At 39.5% G+C, this 24575-nt stretch overlaps 1 protein-coding gene and 1 long non-coding RNA gene across 6 annotated transcripts in view; one reads left to right on the top strand and one right to left on the bottom strand.

Moving 5' to 3' along the window:
• Nucleotides 1-24575, bottom strand: part of ltbp1 (latent transforming growth factor beta binding protein 1) — a 133864-nt gene that overhangs the window by 69405 nt on the left and 39884 nt on the right. For 4 of the 5 annotated variants that reach the window (XM_086179748.1, XM_086179749.1, XM_086179750.1 and 1 more), the window contains exons 4-5: nucleotides 13880-14031; nucleotides 3881-4048 (exon numbers count right to left, since the gene is read on the bottom strand). In XM_086179748.1, coding sequence (XP_086035874.1) covers nucleotides 3881-4048; nucleotides 13880-14031 — 320 coding nt within the window. The remainder of the gene's footprint in view (nucleotides 1-3880; nucleotides 4049-13879; nucleotides 14032-24575) is intronic. The other variant, XM_086179753.1, reaches the window with a different exon arrangement.
• LOC147247639 (uncharacterized) lies at nucleotides 20607-22875 on the top strand. Its single transcript, XR_015109345.1, has 3 exons — nucleotides 20607-20642; nucleotides 21004-21816; nucleotides 22711-22875. It is a non-coding gene; the product is annotated as an uncharacterized LOC147247639 (long non-coding RNA).

The raw sequence follows: 24575 nt of genomic DNA, 5'->3' as shown, positions 1-24575 counted from the left end.
GGAGTCATTTCCAATACCATGAAAGCTACAGCTGCATATAATGTGCTTCCTGGGTGGTCCGATCAGAATTGGACTGGTGTGAGATCACATTTGTAAATGTAGCCTCATAAATTAAGCACTGTGAACGCAAATGTGAACAGGGCCACACTGCCTGTTAGTGGCTAGCTTGTTTGAGAGTTTGCAAACTAGGCAGAGGACGTTCATAATGCCAGATAAAAACAACAGCATATTTTTTCTTTACAAACAAGAATTGCGTGTGTTTATTTTCTATGGAGTAGGTATATGAGATCTAATACAAGCATGTGAAGGTGTATTCTATATTACAGGTTTGAACTTGAGATCATATCATTGAAGGTGCATGTTGATTCCAGGTATGACCAAAGCCAAGTCTCACCAATAGCAGTGCTGAAGCTGTAAATACATGTACTGAATGTTTATCTTTCATTTACAAGCATGGATGCCATGTGATTTGACAGTTTAATTTTAACATCTGTAGAGAGAACAACTGACAATGTTCAAATGTTGCCCCACAAAGAGTCTTGTATGGGTTTATTCTGATCATTTTTAAACACATTACATTTTTTTTACACACATTTATGTTTCTGTCATTTTATATGCCTTGGGGCTACAAAGTTGTACATAGATGAAAAAAGTAAGGTGTGTTGGTGTTGGAGGCTTGGTGAGTGTATCAGATTGAATTAATGACAATGGAAGCACTCAGGGCGGCACGGTGGTGCAGTGGTCAGCACTGTCACCTCACAGCAAGAAGGTTTCGGGGTCGACCTCCCGGGCACGGGATCTTTCTGTGTGGAGTCTGCATGTTCTCCCTGTGCCTGTGTGGGTTCTCTCCTGGTACTCCAGCTTCCTCCCACAGTCCAAAGACATGCAAATGGGGACTAGGCTGATTGATGCTCTAAACTGAACGTAGGCCTGGCGGTGAGTGTGAATGGCTGTCTGTCTATATGCGTTGGCCCTGTGATGGACTGGTGACCCCTCCAGGGTGAACCCTGCCTCTCACCCCCCCCCCCCCAACCCTTAACAGGATAAGCTGTAGAAAATGGATGGATGGATGTCACACACATCTCTATTTCTAATTAAGAAGAATTTTAAATGGAGACTTTTACTTTCACCAGAGTTGAATTTTTTCTGGGTATTTCTACTTTTACAGGTACAGGAACTGTGTACTTCTTCCACTACTGTGTTTGCCCAGGTATTTCAGCTAAAATTAGAGCAGAGCAACATTCAAATTATTTTGTCCTGACAATGAAAAAAGAAAAAATATTTCGCACAAGGATGGAATGTTTTGTCACTTAACTAGTTTGAAGTACTTGCTTTAAAAACAGTACCTTGTTGTGCTATGTCAAGTTTATTAATCGTCATATATTTTTTCATTGACTTGTTTTCTGCTAACAAAACCTAAAAAAGAGAGAGAGAAAGAGAACAGAATTTAGAAAAATGGAAACATAAACATGGAATTTGGGGGAACAGAGCCCTAGTAGATGGTCAGCCTCAGTCTGAAAACTATTGAGTGTGACCACTTTTATTCATTTTCTTTCAATTCTACAAGTGATCTCAGGAATCAATAATTATTCATTCAAGTAAACAGAAGAAAGCCTCTGTCTCTCTGAGCTGGTGCTACTAGAGTTACATTTGTTTAGCTGAGTCAGAAAGGAATTCATCTTCCTCTGCCCTTACCATGTTTCTGCATGTGTCAGCCAGAGGCACAAATATAAGAGGCAGGTTAAGACAAAGAGTGATGGCTTCGTGCAACACATCAAAGAGCACACAGGTCATGTGCTCCATCAAACAAACTGGAACTGGAAACTGATGTTTCATGATATCCTGAGATACTGCTCTTACTCTGAAAATATCATGAATATCCCTCAATTTCATTCCTTAGATCGCATGTCATCAAATTATTTAATACAACTTTTAATGCTCAAATTTAGCCAACAGTAAACATAGCTTTCTTGCTGGGTGAAAGTTAAGTTATACGCAGAAGGAATAACATAAATGTAAACAAACATTTAGGTATTGCTAGCTACATGGTGTGGTTCCTCAGGCTCTAGATCACATAGTGGCTATTACTACATCTTTGTTGTGTTTCTTTTAACAGACATCTATACATTTTCTTCCCATTACTTCTTAAATAGTCAGTGGATGTGGGTGCATAGTTTCCAAATGTGACAGTAGTCCTTAGAAGTAGTCGTAGAAGTCCTGCAACCGGGTGGTTGATGCTGGTGGCCCAGAATAGCCTTAATCAACTTGAATAAAGCTGAGGACATTATTGTTTCTATTCACCCATTCAGGTTTCTCCCCAGTTAGGTCACACTGGTTGTTAATATCATTGGACAATGATGCAATATGCTATGATTGGTTACCAATGAGAACTCTCTCTTTGGCGATGAAAATGCAATGAATTAAAATGGCTGCAATGGGAGACAGGTCAGACTGAATAATGAAGTGAAACAAAATGCAATTCTGTCTTAGTGTCAGGCTGGTCTCCATCAACTCCTGAGAAAAAAGCTGCTTTTAAATACTTGATTAGTCACCGACTAGTTGCTAACTTTGTCTGCCATTTGGTACAGACTGTTTTTACAAAAGCAGCTGTCAGCTACAGCTAAAAACTGCCCAGATGAGAGTACTGAGTTCTAAAAACCAAATCAAGCCAAGCAAAGCCATTACAACGCTCAAAGTAACAGGGAGCTCTATATCTGTGATAATTCCCTTTCACCACAGCACCTTAGACGTAGTCTTTGGATTAACCAGAGCGTTTAAAATACTGTATATGGAGTAATGAGGTAATAGTATTATCTTAGGCAGAAGGTCAGATTTTCCTCTGCTTTGATTTACTGTGGACGTTGGGTTTACAGATCACACTAGATCCAGAAGTAAGCAGAAAAACAACCATGTACAGAAAGTAGTTTTTCACTACAACTAAACAACATTTTTTTTATTGTGGGCTACTACAACTTACCACCAGTATACAATCAGATAAGGCAGACAGCTTGACATAATGTTAAAATCTTGGCCCTATTCAATTCTATTTTCCCATACTGATTGAGTATGCTGTAATTAGCGTAATGGGCATTTATCCACATCAAAGTAACAAGTGGTTTACAGGCTGAGATTATTATTTTGTGTCTGACAGCTGCATGGAAAAGATCCTCTCAAGGGTACATGTATGGCTAACATGTAATGAAATTCTCCCTCAGCTTCTAACTGCTCATGGGAGGTAGCTGTCTCAGGAAGACAACAGTATAAACTTGAGTGAGTGCTAGCTACAGTAAAGACAGGGATTGGAGGATAGAAAGCTTAGTGTGGCTATAGTGGATTAAAACATTTTGTCCATACATCCTGCCAGCAGTGGCCATTTTGAGTGAAATGACAACTGCTAATCAAATAGAAGAAGTCACACAAAAACACTTTTTTCCTCAGGAAAAATACTGTTCCAAGAGCCAAGAGACCAGTTTCAGGCAGAAAGTCATGTATTTAGCTCAGTTACAGCGTTGACCTCTCATGAATACTGATGAGAGTATAGCAGGATGGCAGCAAAAGTAATCTCTAAAGAAGCCAATACTAGGTTGAATAAATTAAACTACAACACAAAACATAAATAAAGAAGCTCTATCTATGTGTAGATCTGTTCCATAATCTTGTCATAGTCATAACATCAAATAAATATGGACTTCGTCACAGTCAAATGCCCCATTTGGCCATTCCAGTCATAGTGTTATCTAACTCTATTAATTATCTAGACCCAAAAAGGTAAAACCATGCTGTAGGTATGCTTATTGGAGGCTAAGTGTTTTACCAAGGATAGGTACAGGTTTGAAGAGACAATGCATTAAGTCAGTATTGAAAAATCCAGATCACTTACCTACTCTGAAGTTGGGTGCTGTTAGGGTGTCAGTCGCATGGCCATTTTCACTAATGATAGTGGTGGTGTTTCCCAGCTCACAGTTGTTGTGACATCTGCCTCCTATACAGGTTAGTTTGCAGATAGTGGGTGTGAAGACCACCTTGATCCTTCCAGTGTGGTTGCCCACTACCACCGAGAATATGGCATAAACCAAGAGGAGGGGGAGGAAGAGCAGACGAACTTTGGTTATTTTTTGAGCCATTAGAAAATGTGAAACCACTGAAAGTTCCAGCTTGTGATTATCAACTGGTGAATGTCCAGTCAAAACAAAGACAAAAAAAAACTATTTTAGAGTTGATGTGTCTCCTTGCATTTATACACTTCCAACCACCCCTCTATCTGTTCCTCTTCCTCTTCTGCTGCTCCAAAATCCAGTGGCGCCTCCGAAATGAGTGCAGGAATAAAGAAAAAAATCTGGGAGAGAGAAGTCAGCAAACAAAACTCTGGGATGTCTTCCAACTCCTCATCATAAGTCTCTGAGATGTGGATATTGGCATGTGACCATACCAATTTTTATTCCAAAACAGATAAACAGCAGGCATGCCACCTTCTGCTCCTGTGCCTTCTTACAATGCGTCCACTTTTCTTCTCATTCTTTCTTTCCTCGTTTTAATACTCCATGACAGCTGTGCTCAGGAACATTAGAGCCTCAAAGAAAAACTGTTTTTTTTTTGCTGCAAATCCACAAAAAGATAAGTTTGATATCCCTTTGGAAGTACTGTAAGACAAAAGTTTATCTACCTATCTTCCTTGTTCTCAACCCTCATGAAACCCAGCCCTCGGTGATGACGAGCAGGAAAAAGACGTGAGCAAAGAGTACTTACTTTGATCAATTCTGCACCACACCTCAAAGTGGCAAACACCTTTAATCTTATTGTCTACTTCACAAGTTTACACATGTTTCCTAAGGTAGATAAAGCTTTTTTTTCTTTTGACTGGCCTGACTGTATTCATTTTTCCTGATCCTTTCACATGTCTTTCCTGACTCAGGTCCAAACCCATGTCTCCAGTACTCTGTGCATCAACTGTCAGCTGTTCACACACATGGAATTAAGCCAAGCAGCCAAGTGGAATGTTTTCTAAAACCTGAGAGGCAGGAAAACCCACTGGATAAGACAACCTAGGCTACCTAAACATTCCCTAATACCCACAAAAATTAACCATTAAAAGGGACCTTAGATGATGTAGTGATTAATATAAAATGTCAACTTAACGGTGGTCTTACAAATGCAGCCAGTATCATATAGAGATGTATATAATTTGAAGTAATCATGGGTTTCCCAATCATCTTTGGTGGGGAAATCCTTTCAACAGAGAAAAAAACTAATAAAAGTGTGGTAAAAACAACTCTGAAAAGGTAGAGTGAGGGCACTCTTACTTCTACAATCCACAAGACAAACGTGAACCAAAGGTTTTAAAACACTGAATTTGTGCTTTCTCACAACTTCACTGACATGGTAGTCAAATGGTAAAATTCAAACGATCATAAAACAACCATTACATCAAAGTTAGTGATTAAAATATTTTTTTTGTCAACCCATTCCATTGACTACTTTCCCATTGCCAGTACATGACTATGCATTCCAGTCCAGTGTGTCACATTCTACATCATGAATGTGCCAGAACAGCAGGGTTATGATGAGGTGATGTCTGATAAAATGGACCCATTGTGTCAGTGAAGGTCTTGAATGTGAGATGCTTCCATCAGATTATGTGTGATTTTAAAACCTTGCCAAGATGGTGACTCGCAGCAAGTTTAATGTGTGTCATCCATAGAGGGTAATTAACAACAACTAAACAAGTAACTATTGCCACGGTGTTTTGTTTCTACAGCACCAAGCAAAGCTGGGTTTTTTTCAGTGTTGCCATGGCATCTTGCCAGAAAAAGGGGTAAATTGCTGCAGCTGATTTACCTTTTCCTATTGAAGACATGGCTCAGATGATAGTTTGGGTTTTTCCTTGCCCAAAAAAGTTAATTCTAAGCCTGAGCTTTTGGTTTAGGTTTAGGACACAAAGGACAGATTTTCAGACTTGAATCCACTTCAGTAAAAGATCTCTAATAGACTAACCCTCACTCTTATTTGAATGAAAAAATATTCAACTAAGATTTTAATGGTTTTGAAAAAATACCGTATTTTCCGCACTATAAGGCGCACCCAAAAACCTTGAATTTTCTCAAAAACCGACAGTGCGCCTTATAATCCGATGTGCCTTATGTGTGGCTCAATATTAGTTCATTATGGCTACCGTAGTCAGGGGGCGTCGCCGAAGTAACGGCGGTAAAAACGGTATCGTCACTGAACTGCCAGACAACAACGGCAACACTGACTCGGATAATGACGACTTTGACGAGACGGAACCGGGCACGTTGGATGCCGTACTCGCCCAACTGTTCAACTCGGACACTGAAGAGGAAGAATTCGATGGATTCGTGGATGAGGAATGAACTGAAAGAGTGAGCTTTACGTGTTTCTTTCACGTGTTTACAACTGAACGAGGCTTGGGAGATATTGTGAATATGGACATCAATGTTTGGACAACGTTGAGTTATTTAGATATTGTTATTTGCACTATTTCGAGAGTTACTACTTGCACTAGCGTTTGATTTACTGACTGTTTCTTTTACGTGTTTACTGAATCAGGGAAAAGTTCCCCTCCCCGTTTGTGAATGCACTATCTTGTTTTGGGAGTGAACGGAGTTGTCAGAACGTTGGTTTGTATTCTACGAATGAAGTTTGACCGACTGACTTATCTGACTGTTTTGTTGACGTTCCTTTTAGCACAGCTCCATCTAGTGGATGCATAACGCAACTCCAGCCACTACAGTCGTTTAGATTCTATGCGCCTTATAATGCGGTGCGCCCTATATATGAAAAAAGTTTTAAAAAAGGGTCATTCATTGAGGGTGCGCCTTATAGTGCGGAAAATACGGTACACTGCTGAGTACAAATGTTTAAGGTGTTACCCTGTCTTCTACTAAATATTGGATTTGACACACTGCAAAGATGATGACAGATAACCAGATGACTGCCAACTCACTTTCCATTCTGTGCCCCCGTTTGACAGTAGTTTGACAGCCAACTGCGTCTGCATGTACTCTACAGCAGAGACACAAACAAAACAAACTAGCCAATGTTTTTGGCGCCACAGTGAATCCACCAGAATTTTTGTCACTGCCTTCCAACATATAGCTGTCAAAAAATCCTTCAAAGTTTTTTCAGGATTCCATTGACCTGTAATGAGATGTAGTACTGAGATACGGGGTGAAGATAAAGTTAACAACACCATCAAGATGTCCCCAAATTGTCTATAAGTGACACACTAATGTGTCAGAGTACCAAATTGAAGTCTGGCAAAATTGTGATTATTTTTGAAGGAAATTAGACCGTTGAGAGTAGATGGAAAGCAATTAGCAGTCATATCGGCTTTATGTAATTTTAAAAATTAAGTAAGACTGATCTTAAAGGGTGAAAATGACTCCAGCCAATAACATTCAGCATACTGAATGGACTGACAGAGCAGTTGCTAAAAAAGGCTGATTATAGCCAAAGGTGTTAGACACATGGCAAAAAGTACAGAAAGGATATAATTGACAAAAATGAACGGCTGAAACGTCGCTAGCAATCAGTAGTTTAAGAAATTGACAAAAGAGCTTCCATGGCTGCTGTCCAAGTGAACCTGAGTGTGTTTGCTGAAAGGTGACATAGATGTATGCTACAGTGGAGAAATATGCTTTGAAAACTGCCTTGCGTCACACAGAAAGTGTGGAGGACTGTGTTTTTTTCTTTTTCTTTCCTGAAAGCTTTCTCATCAGACTCCTGCGGTGCACAATGATAAGAATTACATGAATCTTAGCATGTCAACATTACTTTGACAAGTTTCAGAGCGGCAGGACCCTTGCTACAGTTATGATAATGCATTTTTAAATTAGCAGGAACCTCCCTCACACTTACAACTTCACTTGTATGCTTCAGTCAGTATGCACATGTTGCTAGCAGATTCTTTGGTGGTGTTTAGCATATGGAAAGGGAGTCAGAAGAGCATTGCAGACATAACACAGACATCAATCAAGCTGGGTGAGATTAATCCATGTTCCAGAGAGGCTGTGAGGCTGGAGCGAGAGCAGCAGGGAAGGTATTCAAGGAAAAGTAAAGAAATAATTTACAAGCAAACAGTGATTAGAAGTTTCTTAAAATTAAAGCTGTAAGCAGCATTACCTGCTTTTCAAGTTTGACAAAACTGAGAAAAGTCACTTGGTTAATTTGATGATGTTGAAACAGTGTGCATGCATTCATAATTACACACTCAAAGCGAAATGCCCCTATAATAAACCTGTCATGTATGTTACTCAACGTGCAGGATGTTTCCAGTGTGTTTCTGGATCAGAATTACTAAACAGTACAATTATATAATATAGCCTTTCCTGCTTTGGGTCAGAGCATGCACACCAGTGACTGGGAAATTCTCTCCACTAGGTTTTCATATGCCTCTATGTCATGTCCCTTGTAAGTCAGGCTATTTGTTTTCAGCAGCTGCATTTATCAATGGCAGGTTATTCATATGCCATGACAGGTGAATCCAGTCAAAAAAACAGATTTGTATGCTCAGATCTGCACTGCCCCCCCCCCCCTCCCCGACTGATACATGAGGGCCATTTTGGTAGGTGATGGCTATGTTTTGGATTTGCTCATTTACAGTTTGCTCACGTGAATAAAAATTTGTATCTCGGTCTCCAAAGGCTGGGTATCACATTTTATGGTGATTTGACTCATGTAAAGTTTTTCAAATTGATGGCACTGTGGAAAAAAATGGCAGACACGGATGGTTCAGTTGGATTATTTAAGGCACATTCAGATGGATTTTTTGTTTGTTTTTTCAAATGGATTACAGCGCCACCATCTGACCTATTCCATAAATGTTCCTTTTGAAGCATTTGCACATAATTTCAAATTTCATATCTTTAAGTATTTCCGACAGCAATATGAGTGCATAAGACAAATAGTAAAGCGGGAGGACAAACTTAGGGTAGTGCCCCTTCTATGTTTGAAGCGTAAGAAAATTAGAAAGGCAGATTTTTCTCTTTCTGATGCTTTTCATAGGACTAAATGTGGCTTGTGTGAGCCATGCATGGGAATACAAGTGTGGAGCCTTTAGATGTAAAGGGTGGTAAAACTGAAACTGCAGTCAGTGCTTACTCAAAACACATTGCAGGGATAAATAGTTTGAAATGAAGGCCTTTTGCCATGTAGGGTGTGTTTGCTATAAGAGTCACATCTGGCAATCTGGCAATATTGGTACAAGCGTGGCACGAGCAAGTATTTTGAGGGACTTTTCCTGTCTCAGACTCAACCCTGTGGTCAATGAGGTCAAATCTTTAGCAGTTCTGTTACACAGAACAGCTTCATTTGAAGACAAACATGTTTTAGCCTGAGAATCATTGTCAGTTGTGCTTGTCAGTGATTACAATGTCAAGTAAATCAGTTTTTTAAACTTAAAGGTTAATTTTCAAAGAGAAATGAGTCATGTTTATACAGTGTTTATGAGGGAAGAATGACCCTAACAAAGGACATAAGCCCAAATGAGCTGGTCCTTCTATTAAATAGTTCGTACAAGGCTCCCTGGAGTTTTTTGATCATGTTATTCTTATTTGATCATCATGATGATGGGAGGTGATTGTCTTGGCCCACACCTTCAGTCAAGGCCAAGACTATAACATTCGTCTGAGGGTGTTTTGGCAATGTGGGTGAGCTGAGGGATAGCTACAAGGAGACGGAGAATAGCTTTCACAGATGTGGCACCGATGCCAGTTGCTTGAAGGTTGTCGCGTGGGACAGGGCTAACAAAAAGGTTGTGGGCTTCCTGATTTAGAAGAGCAAACATGACAGCAACTGTCATAAACTGCAGTGCTGACTGCATTCTGGGTAAACTCAAGCCATTCATTTAAGGTAAGAGGCTATAAATGCTATTTCTAGATACACAACTTTGCTGAAAATGTTACACAGGAAGGGAACAGCCTGAAGTATCGGTTCTGGTGACATTCATGACAGAGGTTCTGGTGCAATTTTTTTCCCAGGTTGCAACTCGACATATGAAGATCCACATTCCTTCCTTCCTTCCATTTTTATATATGTGTAGTTCTGCTTTGAGGTTCTGAAATAAATCAAAAATATACATAAAAAAAATCCTACTACTGAAAGGAGCCTTGAAAACTATTGTGATTGAGATGGAAGGTCATATTGCTCTGCTCTCCCTGTGGTTGAAAATATTGTTTGATTGGAATGCTCTCCTGATTGGCACAGCAAAATTCAGCCAATACACCACAAATATACTGTTGAGGTTGACAACTTTATTGTCCAATAGCACGAAGTAAGATTTTAAATTGTCAGATTTGAAAAGCCAGGAATCTGTCATTACCATACTTGAAAAATGTATCTGTAAGAAATCAACTGTGTACAATTTTATGTGAAATCAACATGCATCACAGTTTGCCACAGTCCTATTCTTTATACTCACAGTGGGGGATGTCAGACATTTTTCAATTCCAACACAAAGATGGAAAGATTGCTGAGGACCGTCTAGTATACCACTGATGTATTATTTTACTAAATGGGAACTAAAATATTTATTCATGGTTTGGGCACCAACTGGCTCCATACAGTATTGGATCTAATTTGACAAAAAAATGCCTACTTTTACTATGCTCTGATGTTTATAAATCTCTAATCAAATCATTTATCTCTTTGGACTCAAAAATGCTAGTAAAAAACTCTTACGTTGTAAACAGCATATTCAAATTCTTAAAAGAAACTTGGTTATAGAGTTAATAACGCTCTGCACGACAGTATCCGGACAACCCCAAAGACAGCTGCTTAAATAAGCAGTCCATACAATGGATGATGGATGGATTTCGTACTTTGACAAAACAATTGGGATGTCCGTGGGTACTGTAAGAAAGAAGTGTATGCTAAGTCTCTTAGCATGAACCAGAGGGCAAACCTCTAAATGTCATTCATTTACATTCCAACTCTCACTTAAGGTCACTAGCTTTGACTAGTGACTGAAAAATATACAAGTGGCTCAAACATATTTCTGACTTCATGCCCTGGGTGCTGCTCGCTCACATTACCTGTGGCTCTCTATGGCTGGGTGAACCCCTCCGGAGAGAGATATGGTCATGTATCATAAAGCCAGGTCCTGCTGTATGAAAACAGATACAGATTTGGCGCTTATTACCTACACAAGGTGAACAGCTGCATGTTAGGGCTTCATGTTACAGGGGCAATATCACTGCTGGAGGGGGGAAAAAATGGTATCGCGGATGAAACTATCTTTTTCAGTGTGTCAAATTATCTTTTAAATGCCACTACTAAAAACTGCAAATACAATAATGATTAACTTATCAGCTGCAGTCTCCAGTCTGTCTACATTCCTTGTTTAAGTTCAAGCAAACTGAAGAGATGCTTTTAAAACTGGGTCTAGGTCACTGTGGCCAGGTCTGGATTTGCTTGAAAATGCAACACTGTAAAGCCAAACATCAACACTGCTCTGTCTGCTAACCTCCCCCACTAATATACCCACATCAGTCTGTCTGGTTGTGGCCACAGGCACATCCATTCAAACTGCAGTCTACAAATTCTTTGAGAAATGTTGACTTATTCCTAGATCCATACAAGTGAGTCTGATATTTGGCCTTGAATGTATGACAAGCCACAATGACTAACCAAGAACTGGCTGTCATTATACTGTCAGATCTATAAGAGTTCAATTTCAAACCGAAACATTTTTTTAAATGATATGGGGAGCAATGAAATGCTGAAAAAAGTGAATTCCACAAACAGGCTTCATAGGAAACTAATGTAGCTGAAGGTGTGAGGATATAATATTGGAAAGGTTTGTCTCTATGAATAAATTAAACAAACAGTCAATAAATTCAAATTGGCTTATTGGCCATATGTAGTTGTTCCATCAGCAGCACAGGTAGTCACAGAGATGCATCGATATCTGCACGGAAGTGAGAGGCAGCACGCATGCAACACGTGTTTATCACATCAGATCACATGAGAAGATTGCACTGTTGAGTTGCATTTATCGAGCGTCAGCGTTAGTGCTGTCAGGCCGTGGTAGTCAAGCGCTATTGGCTGTCCCGTCCATCAATCAAACTGATGAATCAGCCGATCTGCAGCTGCTCCGCATCAGCTGTTCAAATCCCTCGCTTCTGATTGGCTCCTCTCAAACTTTAAATGTCACCCGGCCTCAACTACCGCACTGCTAGCTTCTGGTTTATGCTGCTCTGTCTGCTCTTGCTTCTTCAACTCGCAACTTGTTACCCTCCACCTCCCCAGCTCCACCTTGTCGTGTATACATGGCATAGATCGTTCCATGTCATGTTGCTTGCTCTGTTCAGGGGGTATGTTTGCTCTTCCAGTCTTAAACTGGGAGAACCTTCCTTCACGCTGCTGGTCCCCTGTTTCATGGCGCTCATGAAAAATGTCAGGGGACTCCTCTGAACAGAGTCATACCGCCAATTTGTACTATAATAAACAAAATCAAGCTCATTATCATCTCTTGTGTTTCTTGACGTGAATGGACCTGACAGACCTCTAATTTTGTCGGCACAAAACGCTTGATATAATCCTTTGATGTATATAATCACATGATGACTCTTATACTGTCTAAATATGAATGTCTTAATTTGAACATTATTGTTTAAATTCATTTGTGTTCTCCCTGTGCCTGCGTGGGTTCTCTCCAGGTGAGTACCTGGCTTCCTCCCACAGTCCAAAGACTTCAATGGGGACTAGGCTAATTGATACTCTAAACTGACCGTAGGCATACAAGTAGCTGTGAGTGTGAGTGGTTGTCTGTCTGTCCGTGTTGGCCCTGCGATAGATTGGTGACCTGTCCAGGGTGAACCCTGCCTCACGCCCGAAGGATGCTGTGATAGGCTCCCCCCACAACCCTGAACAGGATAAGAGGAAGAAAATGGATGGATGGATGGGCATGAAAGGGAGTCATGTAGAAAATATCAGCTCGGCTATGATAATCTAAAACCGCATCACAGCCCTGTTTTCGATATATACTCCCTGCTCCCTTGAGCTTGGACCACTAATAAACTGTGTCTTCGTAACATTAAAATTATCCGTCACATTTTTCTCTCTCTCTCCCCCTGTCTCAAAAACAATATCATGACAGGATGACAATCTGATGACACATCTGACACCATGTATCCATGGCGTTAAATTTGTGCACCTTAGTAACCTCAGTATATGTGCAAAAAAATCTAGTGTAATTGCATGTGAGATGAGTGTTCTGTGCTCCAGCATGTATGGAGCTTAGACCTGCGTGACTTCAAGCATCCCTGCACACTGGCGCCACAAATCAAATCTAATTCCATGATAAACACGGGATGAATTGGCTTTAAAAGTAAAGCATAAATGTTACCTGGATCACCTGGCATGTGACATTGTGTATGTTCGGAAGGGGGGGGCTTGGGGAGCTTTTATATCTTACTGTCACATTGTTAAAGGCACAGTGATTGATTACTGTCAGCCATCAGAGTTATGCAAAGTCATCACCCTTCACATAGTTTTTGAAAATATATAAAGATGATACTTTTCAAATAATGCACATATTGTATTTATCAAAAATCTTCTTTATGAGTTATGAAACCTTCTTGAGATATATAAGCCCCCATTATGAACATCGTATCTGCTTCAATATTTAATAAAGTTAATGTAAATGTTGCACAATAAGAACTGAAGTAACCTTGGGTACTATTACAAGCATTCAGTCTGATGGGTCATGTGTTTTTGCAGCTTTGTAAAAGGCATCGAAAGCAATTGGAGAGGAATAGATGAGACAATCTATTCCAAATCCACATATTAAATTTCAATATATTCACTTTTAATTATGACACATTATTAAAAAACATAAAAAGGTAACTGTATGATGACTTACCGTGTATTGGGCTGTGTCCAAATGTTAGGGGGATTGGTCTCTCAGGTTGGGATTGGACATGCGTCTGGGTGTGAGTGGTGTGTGTGTGGTAATATTTTGGCTTTATAACATACTGTTGGCTCTGACCTGGGTGCATGGGCACGGCCTGAATCCTGGAAGGGGAAGAGGAACACAGTCTTAGATTAGTTTTGTCATGATACAAAGACTATTTTTACAATGGGATACCTACCTAAATATCTTGACATTGATACTTAAACAGTACCATGATGAAAAGCTCATTTAGCAACAACAGTTATGTAATAATTGATGGCATGGAACCCAGTTAACTGTGTTCAATCTACTTCAGTCCTCTACCCTTCGTGTGCACGTTCGTACTCCACAGCTGTAGTGTGTGAATTCGTATATTCGCAGCATTAATAACTGATTGTTAAAAAAGATTAGCTCAAAGTCAAATGGAAATAAAGAATGCTTCATGTGCTGAAAAATTTACTTGATTACTGTATGTAACTATTAATTTGTTTGAACCAAAGTATTACTATAATGCATTTCATAAAGCACATTGCATCTCCGCATAATAATTAGTGCTCTGCATTGTAATATTTGTTCTCTTAATCTTTAGCAACTTGGTAACAACATATCATAGTAAGGTCACCAGTGTGAATTTTTACATTTTCATGGAGATACGTAAATGTAAATAGGGTGGGGGGACATGATGAATGAATTTTGCAGTAATGCAGTGACAAATGCGAAGAGGTCATCACACCTCCGTGTTCATAAGATCACATTTGTGTACAAAGAAATGACACAAGATTTTAGCCATGTTATACAACAATTTCTTTATTTGTTTTACAAATGAAAACCACTATATGGCTGTCAATATTGATACTGTGGAAGGCCAACACAAATAAATTAATGTGTGGGGGAACAAATCACACTCATCAACTTCTATTTGAAAACAGAGGCATTGCTTGTTGTCTAATCAAGGGAGCTGCAGCTTGACTGAGTGGAAGCAGAGGGCTGCAAGCACAAACACACACACACACACACACACACACACACACACACATACTCACATACCGTATTTTCCGCACTATAAGGAGCATCGGATTATAAGGCGCACCTTCAGTGAATGGCCTATTTTAAAACTGTTTTCATACCTGTATACCGTACATATATCTTAGCTGGCTGTAACATGGATACAGTTACAACTGTTGGAGCTTTCACCATATCTGTATGTATGCTCCCATCAATTTATGGCTCAGCTGACGAATGGGATGATCTTTTTTACAAGATGTTAAATTAAAAAGTAAACCACAGTTACACATATCTAATCAGGAAAATGAGTCATGCGTTTACTGCACTGACAGTAAAAGCAGTCTTTACAAGCTCAGTCTTAGCACGAGGTACCTGAAGAGCCACCCAGTCGCTGGAGCAAGTTAAATGTGGACCAAAGTTCCAGTGCATCAGAGACGTGATATATGATCGAAGTTTTCCCATGGCGGCTTTTTTCATATACAGATACCTTATTATTTTTGGCGGCAGTTGCACCCACTGACAAGGAGGAGACGGGCTTTATGACCTATACTGCAAACAGCCACCGGTAGGAGACTAAGATTGCCTGTTTTTAAGTTTTGGTTAGCTCTCATGACGTCCATGTATGACTAAAGGCAGCTTTGTGGTAATGTACTCTGGTTTTCCTAAGTCAAATGGTCATATTATGTACATTAGAACAAAAGATTCTTTCTAATCAGATCTCTATCTTGGTTATGCTGCTAGTAAACAGGTCATCTGATCTGCCCCACATCCTGTGCCAGGCAGTCACCCTCTACATCAGATATGAAGGCCAAAGCCTGTGCAGAGCCACCCACAAAACTTCCCTGTAAAGCCCAGCTTCTATCATTCTTCTTTTACAACAGCATAATTCTTGAGGCCCCACAAGGTAAACTCAGTTATACACCTCCACCAGACGTCAAACATCTATGAGAGCCAAAAGAATGCACTCCATCAAAAAAAATAAAATAAAAAATAAAGGAATGTTTTTGCAATCAGACTCTCATTTTTACCATACCTTCAAGTAAAATGAGATTGAAAATAAAATTAAATAAAATTAAAAATAGTATATTCAAGGGCGAGAAAGCATTTGGTGCTGTTTTAGAGAACATCATAAGTGTCTTCCAAGTCTGGTGGAACAAGGCATAAAAAACATTTTCAACAAAAAATAAAGGTCAGGTTTGCAAAAGCAATATTTTGAAAGACTAGTAGTGATTGATGATAAGGCCAAATTTCAAAAGGATCTTTTGTAAAACTTGTAATGTTCATTTTCAGTGGACAGTGATTCAGAGAGCTTTTAAATTAACATCATGGTTGGAGTATACCAGTTTCATGACTACTGCGGTATAAAAACTGATTAACATTTATTTTTCCATATTTTCCATATTATGATATGTTATCCTTTAATTATGTAGGCTATCTAAAGTTTTATTTTGTCTAGACATTTTGTGAAATTATAGTCAAGCATTTGTTTAACCAAAAAAAATATTTTCATATGTGCAAAGATCATTATGCCTGATAATATCTGATCAGGTTTGCGTATTGCCATAATATTATCACACGATACAAATCAGTGGCGGCTGCTGGTCTTTCAAGGAGGGGAAGCTCATTTTTCCGGCCTACATCACGACAGACAGAACAGGCAAAACAGAGTCAAACAACAACAAAGACAAAGTCGCTGAATCAATTTAGGACAACGGAATCAAACACTTGGAAAACGCTCCGGTGGATGTTTGTTCTTCAAGATCGCTGATTCACTCATTTAGCTGTCAATCAAAAAAAGGATTCAGACAGTTCGTCCAATCATCATGCAGAAGCCGAGGGTCTGGGCCAGCCCACTGCCCCATAGACTCCGAGAGACGCTGAGCATCTGATGGGCGGGACAAAGCCCAGCATTTATCCAATGACTGTTTAGTTTCGCTACAGTGGAACAACCCGCTCTACGCTTCCCCATTGAAGTTAATAGAAGCTGAGCGTCCGGCGCAGTGGTGCTGCGGGGATGATTGAGAGGGAAGTTGCATCAGTTACTTGTGATAAGTCGCTGATTCTGAACAAAAGATGAAGGCTTTCTAGCGCGTATTTAGTCAATGAAATGTACACACAGCAGTACATATTTCACCACTTTTTTTTTCCTGTGACATTTTAGGGGAAGCTGAGCTTCCCTTACAGTCTTAGAGCAATCGCCACTGATACAAATCTCACACCGTAGTAATTCTCCTCAAGACTGTTCAGTCATTGAGTCACAAACTCAACCAACTACACTACATCCTGCTTACTTCCCACTGGACTGCAGGTTATGCTGGTGTAGTTTGTCCTTTGAGAACAAGAAGCATCTCAGTTCCTCCAGGTCATGGGTGATTGGGTTGAATCCAGAGCGACTGCCCTTGCCTCATTCCTTCCTCATTGTTCCACACATCCAAGCGGCTTATTCATTTTTGACCAAATAGTAAGAAATAGCTTACCTTGCAAAGCAGCTGGGTTCTTCCAAGATTCATTTGATCGCACACAATATATCTTGCCAGGCTTAACACTAGAAGCTAAGCTAAAGTTGACCTAACCAATCAGCAATTAGTTTAGGAGTGACGACAGCAGGAAACATCTGTTTTTGTTCAAACCATTACATCTTCTAATCCATCCATCCATTTTCTATACCACTTATCTGTTAAGGGTTGTGGAGCAGGGATGGAGCCTATCCCAGCTGACATTGGGCCAGAGGCTTGGTTCACCCTGGACAGGTCACCAGTCCATTACAGGGCCATCAGGAGCAATTAGGGGTTCAGTATCTTGCTCAAGGATACTTCGACATGGTCCCCAGGTTACATGAGGATCAAACCAGCGACCCTTCAGTTGCTAGATGGCCACACTATCGCCAAGCTCATACCAACCCTATATCTTCTAATATTAAAAGTAATTTGTGTGAATTCCTATGAGATGGTTGGGAATAGACTGTTTTCCCATGCTTCATCTTCTCCGTTAGGTCAAATAGGGTTTACTTCACACTGAATGCCAGAGCTTCACTCAGCCAAATGGGGCATGTGATCCGAATCGTGATCATGTAGTGACATTACTGGAGATAAGCAGCTTATCTCAACTTAGTTACAGAGATCAATTCCTCTCAAACAGATAAAGGGGAAGGCTGTTGACAAGAATGAATGGGATTCTCTGCAGTTCGTGGATAGTTCTAGGATATTTGAACCAAGGCCCACTGGTTTGGGGTCAAAATTATAGTAATCAGTCTGATATCAAGCAGGAATGCTGACAGAAAAGCTCAAAAAGGTAATCCTGTTTTCTCCAGCTTGGTTGTTTTTGCCACAAAGACACATAAATTGTTATTCTGAGAGCCTGAAAGCACCAAGTGAAGGGTCTCTACAGAGATAGACATGAATCTGACAATTAACAGAGGAAGTCTGAGGGTCACTATGACCCTTTTTATACCAAAACCCAAGCAAGCCAAGGTTATACTCACACTGACTCTGCATTTGAAGGAGTCTGATTCAGCTTTATAACCCACAGACAAGGGTGGGCCAAGCGTTGGATAAAGGCAAGGAATAAGTTCACCAGAAAGGTTTTCCAATACAATGATGGTGATCAAACACTGGGTGAAGATGGCGATCTGACAACACTTGAGTGCTGGAGCTCATGGGACTGCTGAAAATATTTTTTGTATAGGTTACACATTCTTGTCTATGTTTTTATTTTCTTTTTTATATATGCGTAAGTTTTAGGCTTTATTATAGTATAGGTAGACAGATCAAGATCAGGATCGGAGCAATACAGAACTGACATCTGAAACTAGGTTCCGTCTTAATTAGAATGATCATGACCGAGGATTAAGCTATCTTAGATTACGATGGTTGAGCACTGGACATCCCCCTGGTCTGACCTTGGTCATTGGTTTGAAAATGATATTTGTGAACCCGAGCTTGTTCTCAGGTCTGATCAAGTGGTACATCGTCCTAATTACATTAGGGCAAAAATGTTTAGGATAATTTCTGATCAGGTTTTTTTAATGCATGGATCTGTTTTGAGTCTAGTATCACCACCCATGGGTCCTCTTCATGTGCCCCTTTAAAATGCTGAAATATCACAACACTGGATTGCCATTAAATTTGGGTGAATGTAATTAGTTCTATCCAGTTAATTAATTTCATGACATTTCTGATATTGTCGCCAAACGTGTTATGAACATTAATGATTCCCAGGCAATGCAGCCTTTAAAGGTCCCATTAAATGACAAATACATGTTCACAATTTTAATACTGTGTCCCTGTGTTCATTGTTCATTTATCTCTTGATATATACAAAATGTAAGTAAAAAAAAAAAACAGTTGGTGACTCGTCCTGCACTCAGCTACATAAGTTCATATGCTTAGCTCAACTGACTTAAGATTGTGAAAGACTTAAGATTGTGAAAGAAGCAAAACAAGGTGCATAGATTATTAAATAACCAAATAATTAAATAACCCCTGCAAAATGTCTCTTTGAACAATTATAATTTGTCACATTTGCTCTCATACCATTTAGAAAGTTCAATGGGGCAAACATTGAAATCACCTGTCCATGTTCATTAGTAGAGTACTATCAGAAGTTTGGCCATCATAGGTCACTGGCATGTATGCTCTACCATGCAGGGGTATTATGCACATTTAGCACCACTGTTCAATCAACATATGCAGTAAGTCCCTCACTTGTTTGATGTGTCTTAAAGTAAAACATAAATATTTAAAAAAAAAACTCTTGTTAAAAAAAAAAAAACTACTGGATTATACATCACAGTGTCGGTAACAATCCATATCTGCAACATCCCAAGAAACAACCCACTGGCTGACTTTAATGGTATTCATCAGCAGTATTTTATTAAAACAAACATCTAAATGGTACTATACCACTATTATGAGTTTCAAAATTAAAATATTCATCTGAAATGAATTTTATCTTGCTATATTTTTCATCTGTATCACCAAAGCCTAAGGGAGACATACATATCCTGTTCATATGATAGGACCCCCCCCCACAGTATAAATAGACAGAAAGGGAAAAGCCTCGTAAATGATTTTGTTATGACCATGTTTTAGAATAGCTCTTCTGTGGAGGTAATGCAATTAATTAGAGGGAATGTGAATTTCCTTCCACAATCCAAGGCAATGACTCCAAATATATTCATATGTATGAGATGCTCACCTCTATAAAGTCATAAAAGCTTGGATGGATGGATACCTTTGGGGTTCCTTATAGAAATAGGAAACGCAATTGTGTGCACTTATGTTTACTCATGTCAAAGGTCAGTGTGTGATACCTGAAAGGAGAGCCGGACTCTATTCAGACAAAAAAAGGGTGCATTGTTGTTATGTTAAGTGTTATCTGGTCCAAGCCAACCACACACTTCACTAATTGATCCATACAAAAATAAAGATAGTCAGTTCTATTTCTAAAATAACATATCTGCAGCCTAGAAGACTAACAAGAAACATTTCATCACTCGGAAATCTAATTGCAGCATATTTATCAACAACTTATCTCTGAAACATTTTCTGACTGTTGCTGAAATAAAGTTACCCTGTAAAGGTCAGACCACAAGTAGCGCTGGGGAGCAATGATTCAGACAATTGGTCCCCATTGCGTTTTCTCTCTTACACTCACACACATGCCTGCGGATGATGCAATACACATTCCTGACAGCGGTTTTTGACTGTGTATCCTTTATTACTTGATGGTAGGTGTACTTTTTACTTTTATTTAATTATTTAAAATGGACTAAACATACTGTCTACTACATTTACCTCAAAATAGTGAAAATATTGCCAAAAGGCTGACTTGATTGCTTTGGTTGCTACTGGCAACTATTGATTTTACGGCAACAAACAGAAAGCAGTGATTTCCAATTGTGTACACTGATGTAACAGTTAATGCTAGCTGCTGCTTCTTCACTACTCTAAAAGAGTAGTTGCAAAGGCAACTTCCTGGGTTGGTTTTTAAGACTAGAAGGGAAATTTGTTCCTGGTTTGCAATGCTAACCAGCTGTAGCAGAGCTATTGAGGTCCCATTCTGACTAAAATTTTTTTTTTTTCTTACAGTAAAAATGTGGTATCAGATTGGCATCAACTTAAGTACAGATACTGATGCCAGAATCATTTCCAATACTTGTATCTGAATGGGAACAACTCTACCCGACAGGAGGAGATCTCAAACTCAGATGATTACTATGGATCTCTAAAGAGATTTTCACCTCCTGAAACTCACTCTTGAGCTCTAAGTGAGACAAACAACTTCATATGACTTCTAACATGTGATTGCATCAGGCAATGGCTCAGTTAAGACAGTATTAACTTGTATGGAGGCAGGAAAGCTCAGGTGCAGGTAAACCTCAGTTCAGCACTCATATCACAACTCCTGAAGCTTTCAAGCTGTCACTCCATCTGGAACAAGTCTGCAAGCTCTGATTCTACTAATCCTTTTTTTTAACAAGCAAGTGTAGGAAGAAATGCGTGAAGACAGTGGATCTGTTTCCATGTTGATGATTTCATCAGTAGCAGGATTGCGTTCAAGTTTCCTATTAATTTTTATCATAACAACACATTAAGGGATTCCATTACTGGTTGTAGTGCATGTACACAAAATGTTATGTTTCCAGATTAACAACCACAAAATTGCAAAAACAAAGAGCTTTAAACCTGAGTCATGAAACAGAGAAAAACAAAAAGGTTATAAACAAAAGATCGCTTTCTAGACTCAACAAAATATCTGGCACGGCCATGTGTGTCGGCAATCATGGTGCCAATAAACGAAACAAGTAAGAGAAGAGACTGGAGAACATCCAAGGAATGGTTACAGGAGCTGGCTGGACTTAAAAATCTGAGAGGAGATTTTACTCATTTCTACATACACAGGTTGGTGAGTCAGAGTGAGGGAGTGAGGAGGGAGTGAGGTGTGTGTGTGTGTGTGTGTGTGTGTGTGTGTGTGTGTGTGTGTGTGTGTGTGTGTGTGTGTCTGTGTGTGTGTGTGTGTGTTTTGTGTGTGTACACGGAATTTGTGTGTGAAGGGGCTGAATCTGTTCAGTCTCGGCCTTCACTGCTCTGGCTGCTATCACAATGTACCGCCGACTTCTACACTCCAGTCATCCAAGTCTTCTTCCCCACGAGAGCTGACATACTCTGGTCTACCGTAATGAACCCACTGAACCTCACCAGAGCCTGCTCACGTATTCTCCATACTCCAACTGAGGGCAGGCAGCTGAAAGGGAAACTAAAAAGAGGCATTATATCTGCACTTGATCAGTTCTGACTGGTCAAAGAAACGCTGGGTTACCAACTGGGCAAGGCAGACCCCCCAGAATCCCCATAGGAAGAGAGGCACCAAAGACCTCTGTTGATAATATCTAGTTTTAACCAGATTGCTCCAAGAATTGAAAACACTAGCCCTTCTCATTAAATTGAATTACAGTAGATGCTGGATCAAAATAGGCAATTTATAGGAACACACCAACTTTTCTGGGAAATACACTTATTGTCCATCATTTTAGAGCCAGACCAGCAGATAGAGACCCAGCTAAGCTAACAAGCAGTCAGCGGTGGGGGTCTAGAGCTCTGTAATGCATGAGAGAGTAGAGCAGGGTCTCTATCTGCTTGTTTGTATGTTTTCTTGTCATCTAGTCCGATACATAATATGAGTGTATATTTCTTTGTATATACTATTCCATGTTTTTCCAACTCATTTGCTGTTTTTGTGGAAATTCTGATCAAATGGGTTGCATTGATGTATACATATCCTTTTATATCTTTCAGCATATTTTCTTTATGCAATTCTTGATCCAAGCCCATCATTTACCTTGGATGGAAACCATGTACACATTAGTCATAAGAAGAGCATATCGATCGGAATATCAACACTGTGAACTGGTGTCTCCCTCTAAATTAACCTCTGCCAAGGAATCCATAGTGACTTGACCTTCATCCTGTTCTGTAAAACTCCTCAAAATACATCACCCATAAATTTTGCCAGGGATGTCAGGGGTTAGCTCCACCACATCTAGAGATGCTCAGAGTTGTGCATGTTTATATACATTTTTCCTAATAATTTGAAAAACAGTAGGGTTTTGTATTGAATGCATTTGAATTAAACAGACACATCTGATATTCTGCATGAGCATAAGTTATTGAATGATAGTTTAAAGTTATGTGAGTTTGCAGCAGATAACCTGTATTCCTAGATTACCTAGGTGGTGATATTTTTTTATATTATAATTTTGTAATATTATTTTATATTTTTTTTATTAAAGAGACACTAGAGAGAACAGGCATGTGGCAAGACGCAGGTAAAAAAATGTGAAATTGTTTGGTTTGCATATTCTACCTTCAACATGATGGGATAGAAGCTCCACCTCATATAGGAAGATCATTCTAAATTAACAAAAACACAATTTTTAGTTTTAAAGATAACAGAATGAACATAATATTTCATTTCTACCAATAAACCATCATGAATTCTACACATTAGATCTTAAACATCTTGGGAACTTTAATTAATTCTATTATATAAACCCAATTATTTCATAACACAGGTATTTTTTTCCAGATCAGCCAATGAAGCTTCCACAGTCACACACCACAGAGCACCTAATGTGAGGGGTTCTCCACAGTCAGCGCCTGACACCCCTGTAGAAAATAAAGGCCTTCTCAGGCTGCAATTCTATATCAAACCTTGAATTAATGTTTCCGCTCCCCTGTGGGACATAGCTTTGGGTTACTCTGAGAGGTATTCTGTTCTTTCTGCCGGATGTCACACCAAGGGTTAGCGCTGCAGTGTTTGACCTTTGTAGCCGAACCACAGTGACAGCCATTACAATAGAATTAACCTGTCATCCATGATTTATAGGTGGGACTGCAATGATAGGGAAGCACTCTTCATCACGTTCTCGCCTTACATCTACACATGAACCCAATGGGAATTGCACAACAGTGCCAGTGCAATTGCTCATTGTCCTGCTGGCACAACAGCATGACTGGCCAAGACATTTGTCTCAGCCCTATCTCATCATCATTTCCTCCTCTTTGGCTTCTCTTGTGGACCACACTGTACATGATTCATCACATAAAAATGGTTTCACGTTTGTCTTCTGACTTCCACACATGTGCATCAGATACAATTGACAAAACATATTTTAAAGAAAGTTGTCTGTTTCTACAACAATTTCAGGTTGTTTTCAGGGAACTCTGTAGGAGAAAAAAATACCATGTAGTGTTATGGTATTTGACAAACCAAAAAAATAGGGCCATTATCCTTATCTGAAGGGCCATTCCAGGGAGCACGTTGACTTTGTTTAAATGGATAATTTTTGTAGAATTAATCTCAGAGCCACCTGGGATTAATAAAAAAATGCCTGCCCTAGTTTTTCCCCAGCAGCATTATCCAACAAAACAGTCAATATCAGCTTTTGGAGCATACCCTTACCAAAAAAAACAACAGCATTTGTCATTTGTTCAAATACCAGAAAATTCTACATTTTTGTGGCCCTGTGTATAATGACCAATGTCGTTAAAGGTTGAAACTCTGAGGATCTCGGATAACATCACTTACTCCTGGGTTCAATTCTTCTACTTCTTCATAACCACCATCATCAGCCAGCACTTCCTTTTGCTGCTCCTCTCCA

This window comes from Aulostomus chinensis, chromosome 16 (genome assembly GCF_037954235.1).
Source record: "Aulostomus chinensis isolate RoL2024-O1b breed Wild chromosome 16, RoL_Achi_v1.0, whole genome shotgun sequence".
In the NCBI taxonomy this organism is placed as follows: Eukaryota; Metazoa; Chordata; class Actinopteri; order Syngnathiformes; family Aulostomidae; genus Aulostomus; species Aulostomus chinensis.
Note: the sequence above shows the minus strand (reverse complement) of the source record. Positions and strands in the feature narration are given on the sequence as shown.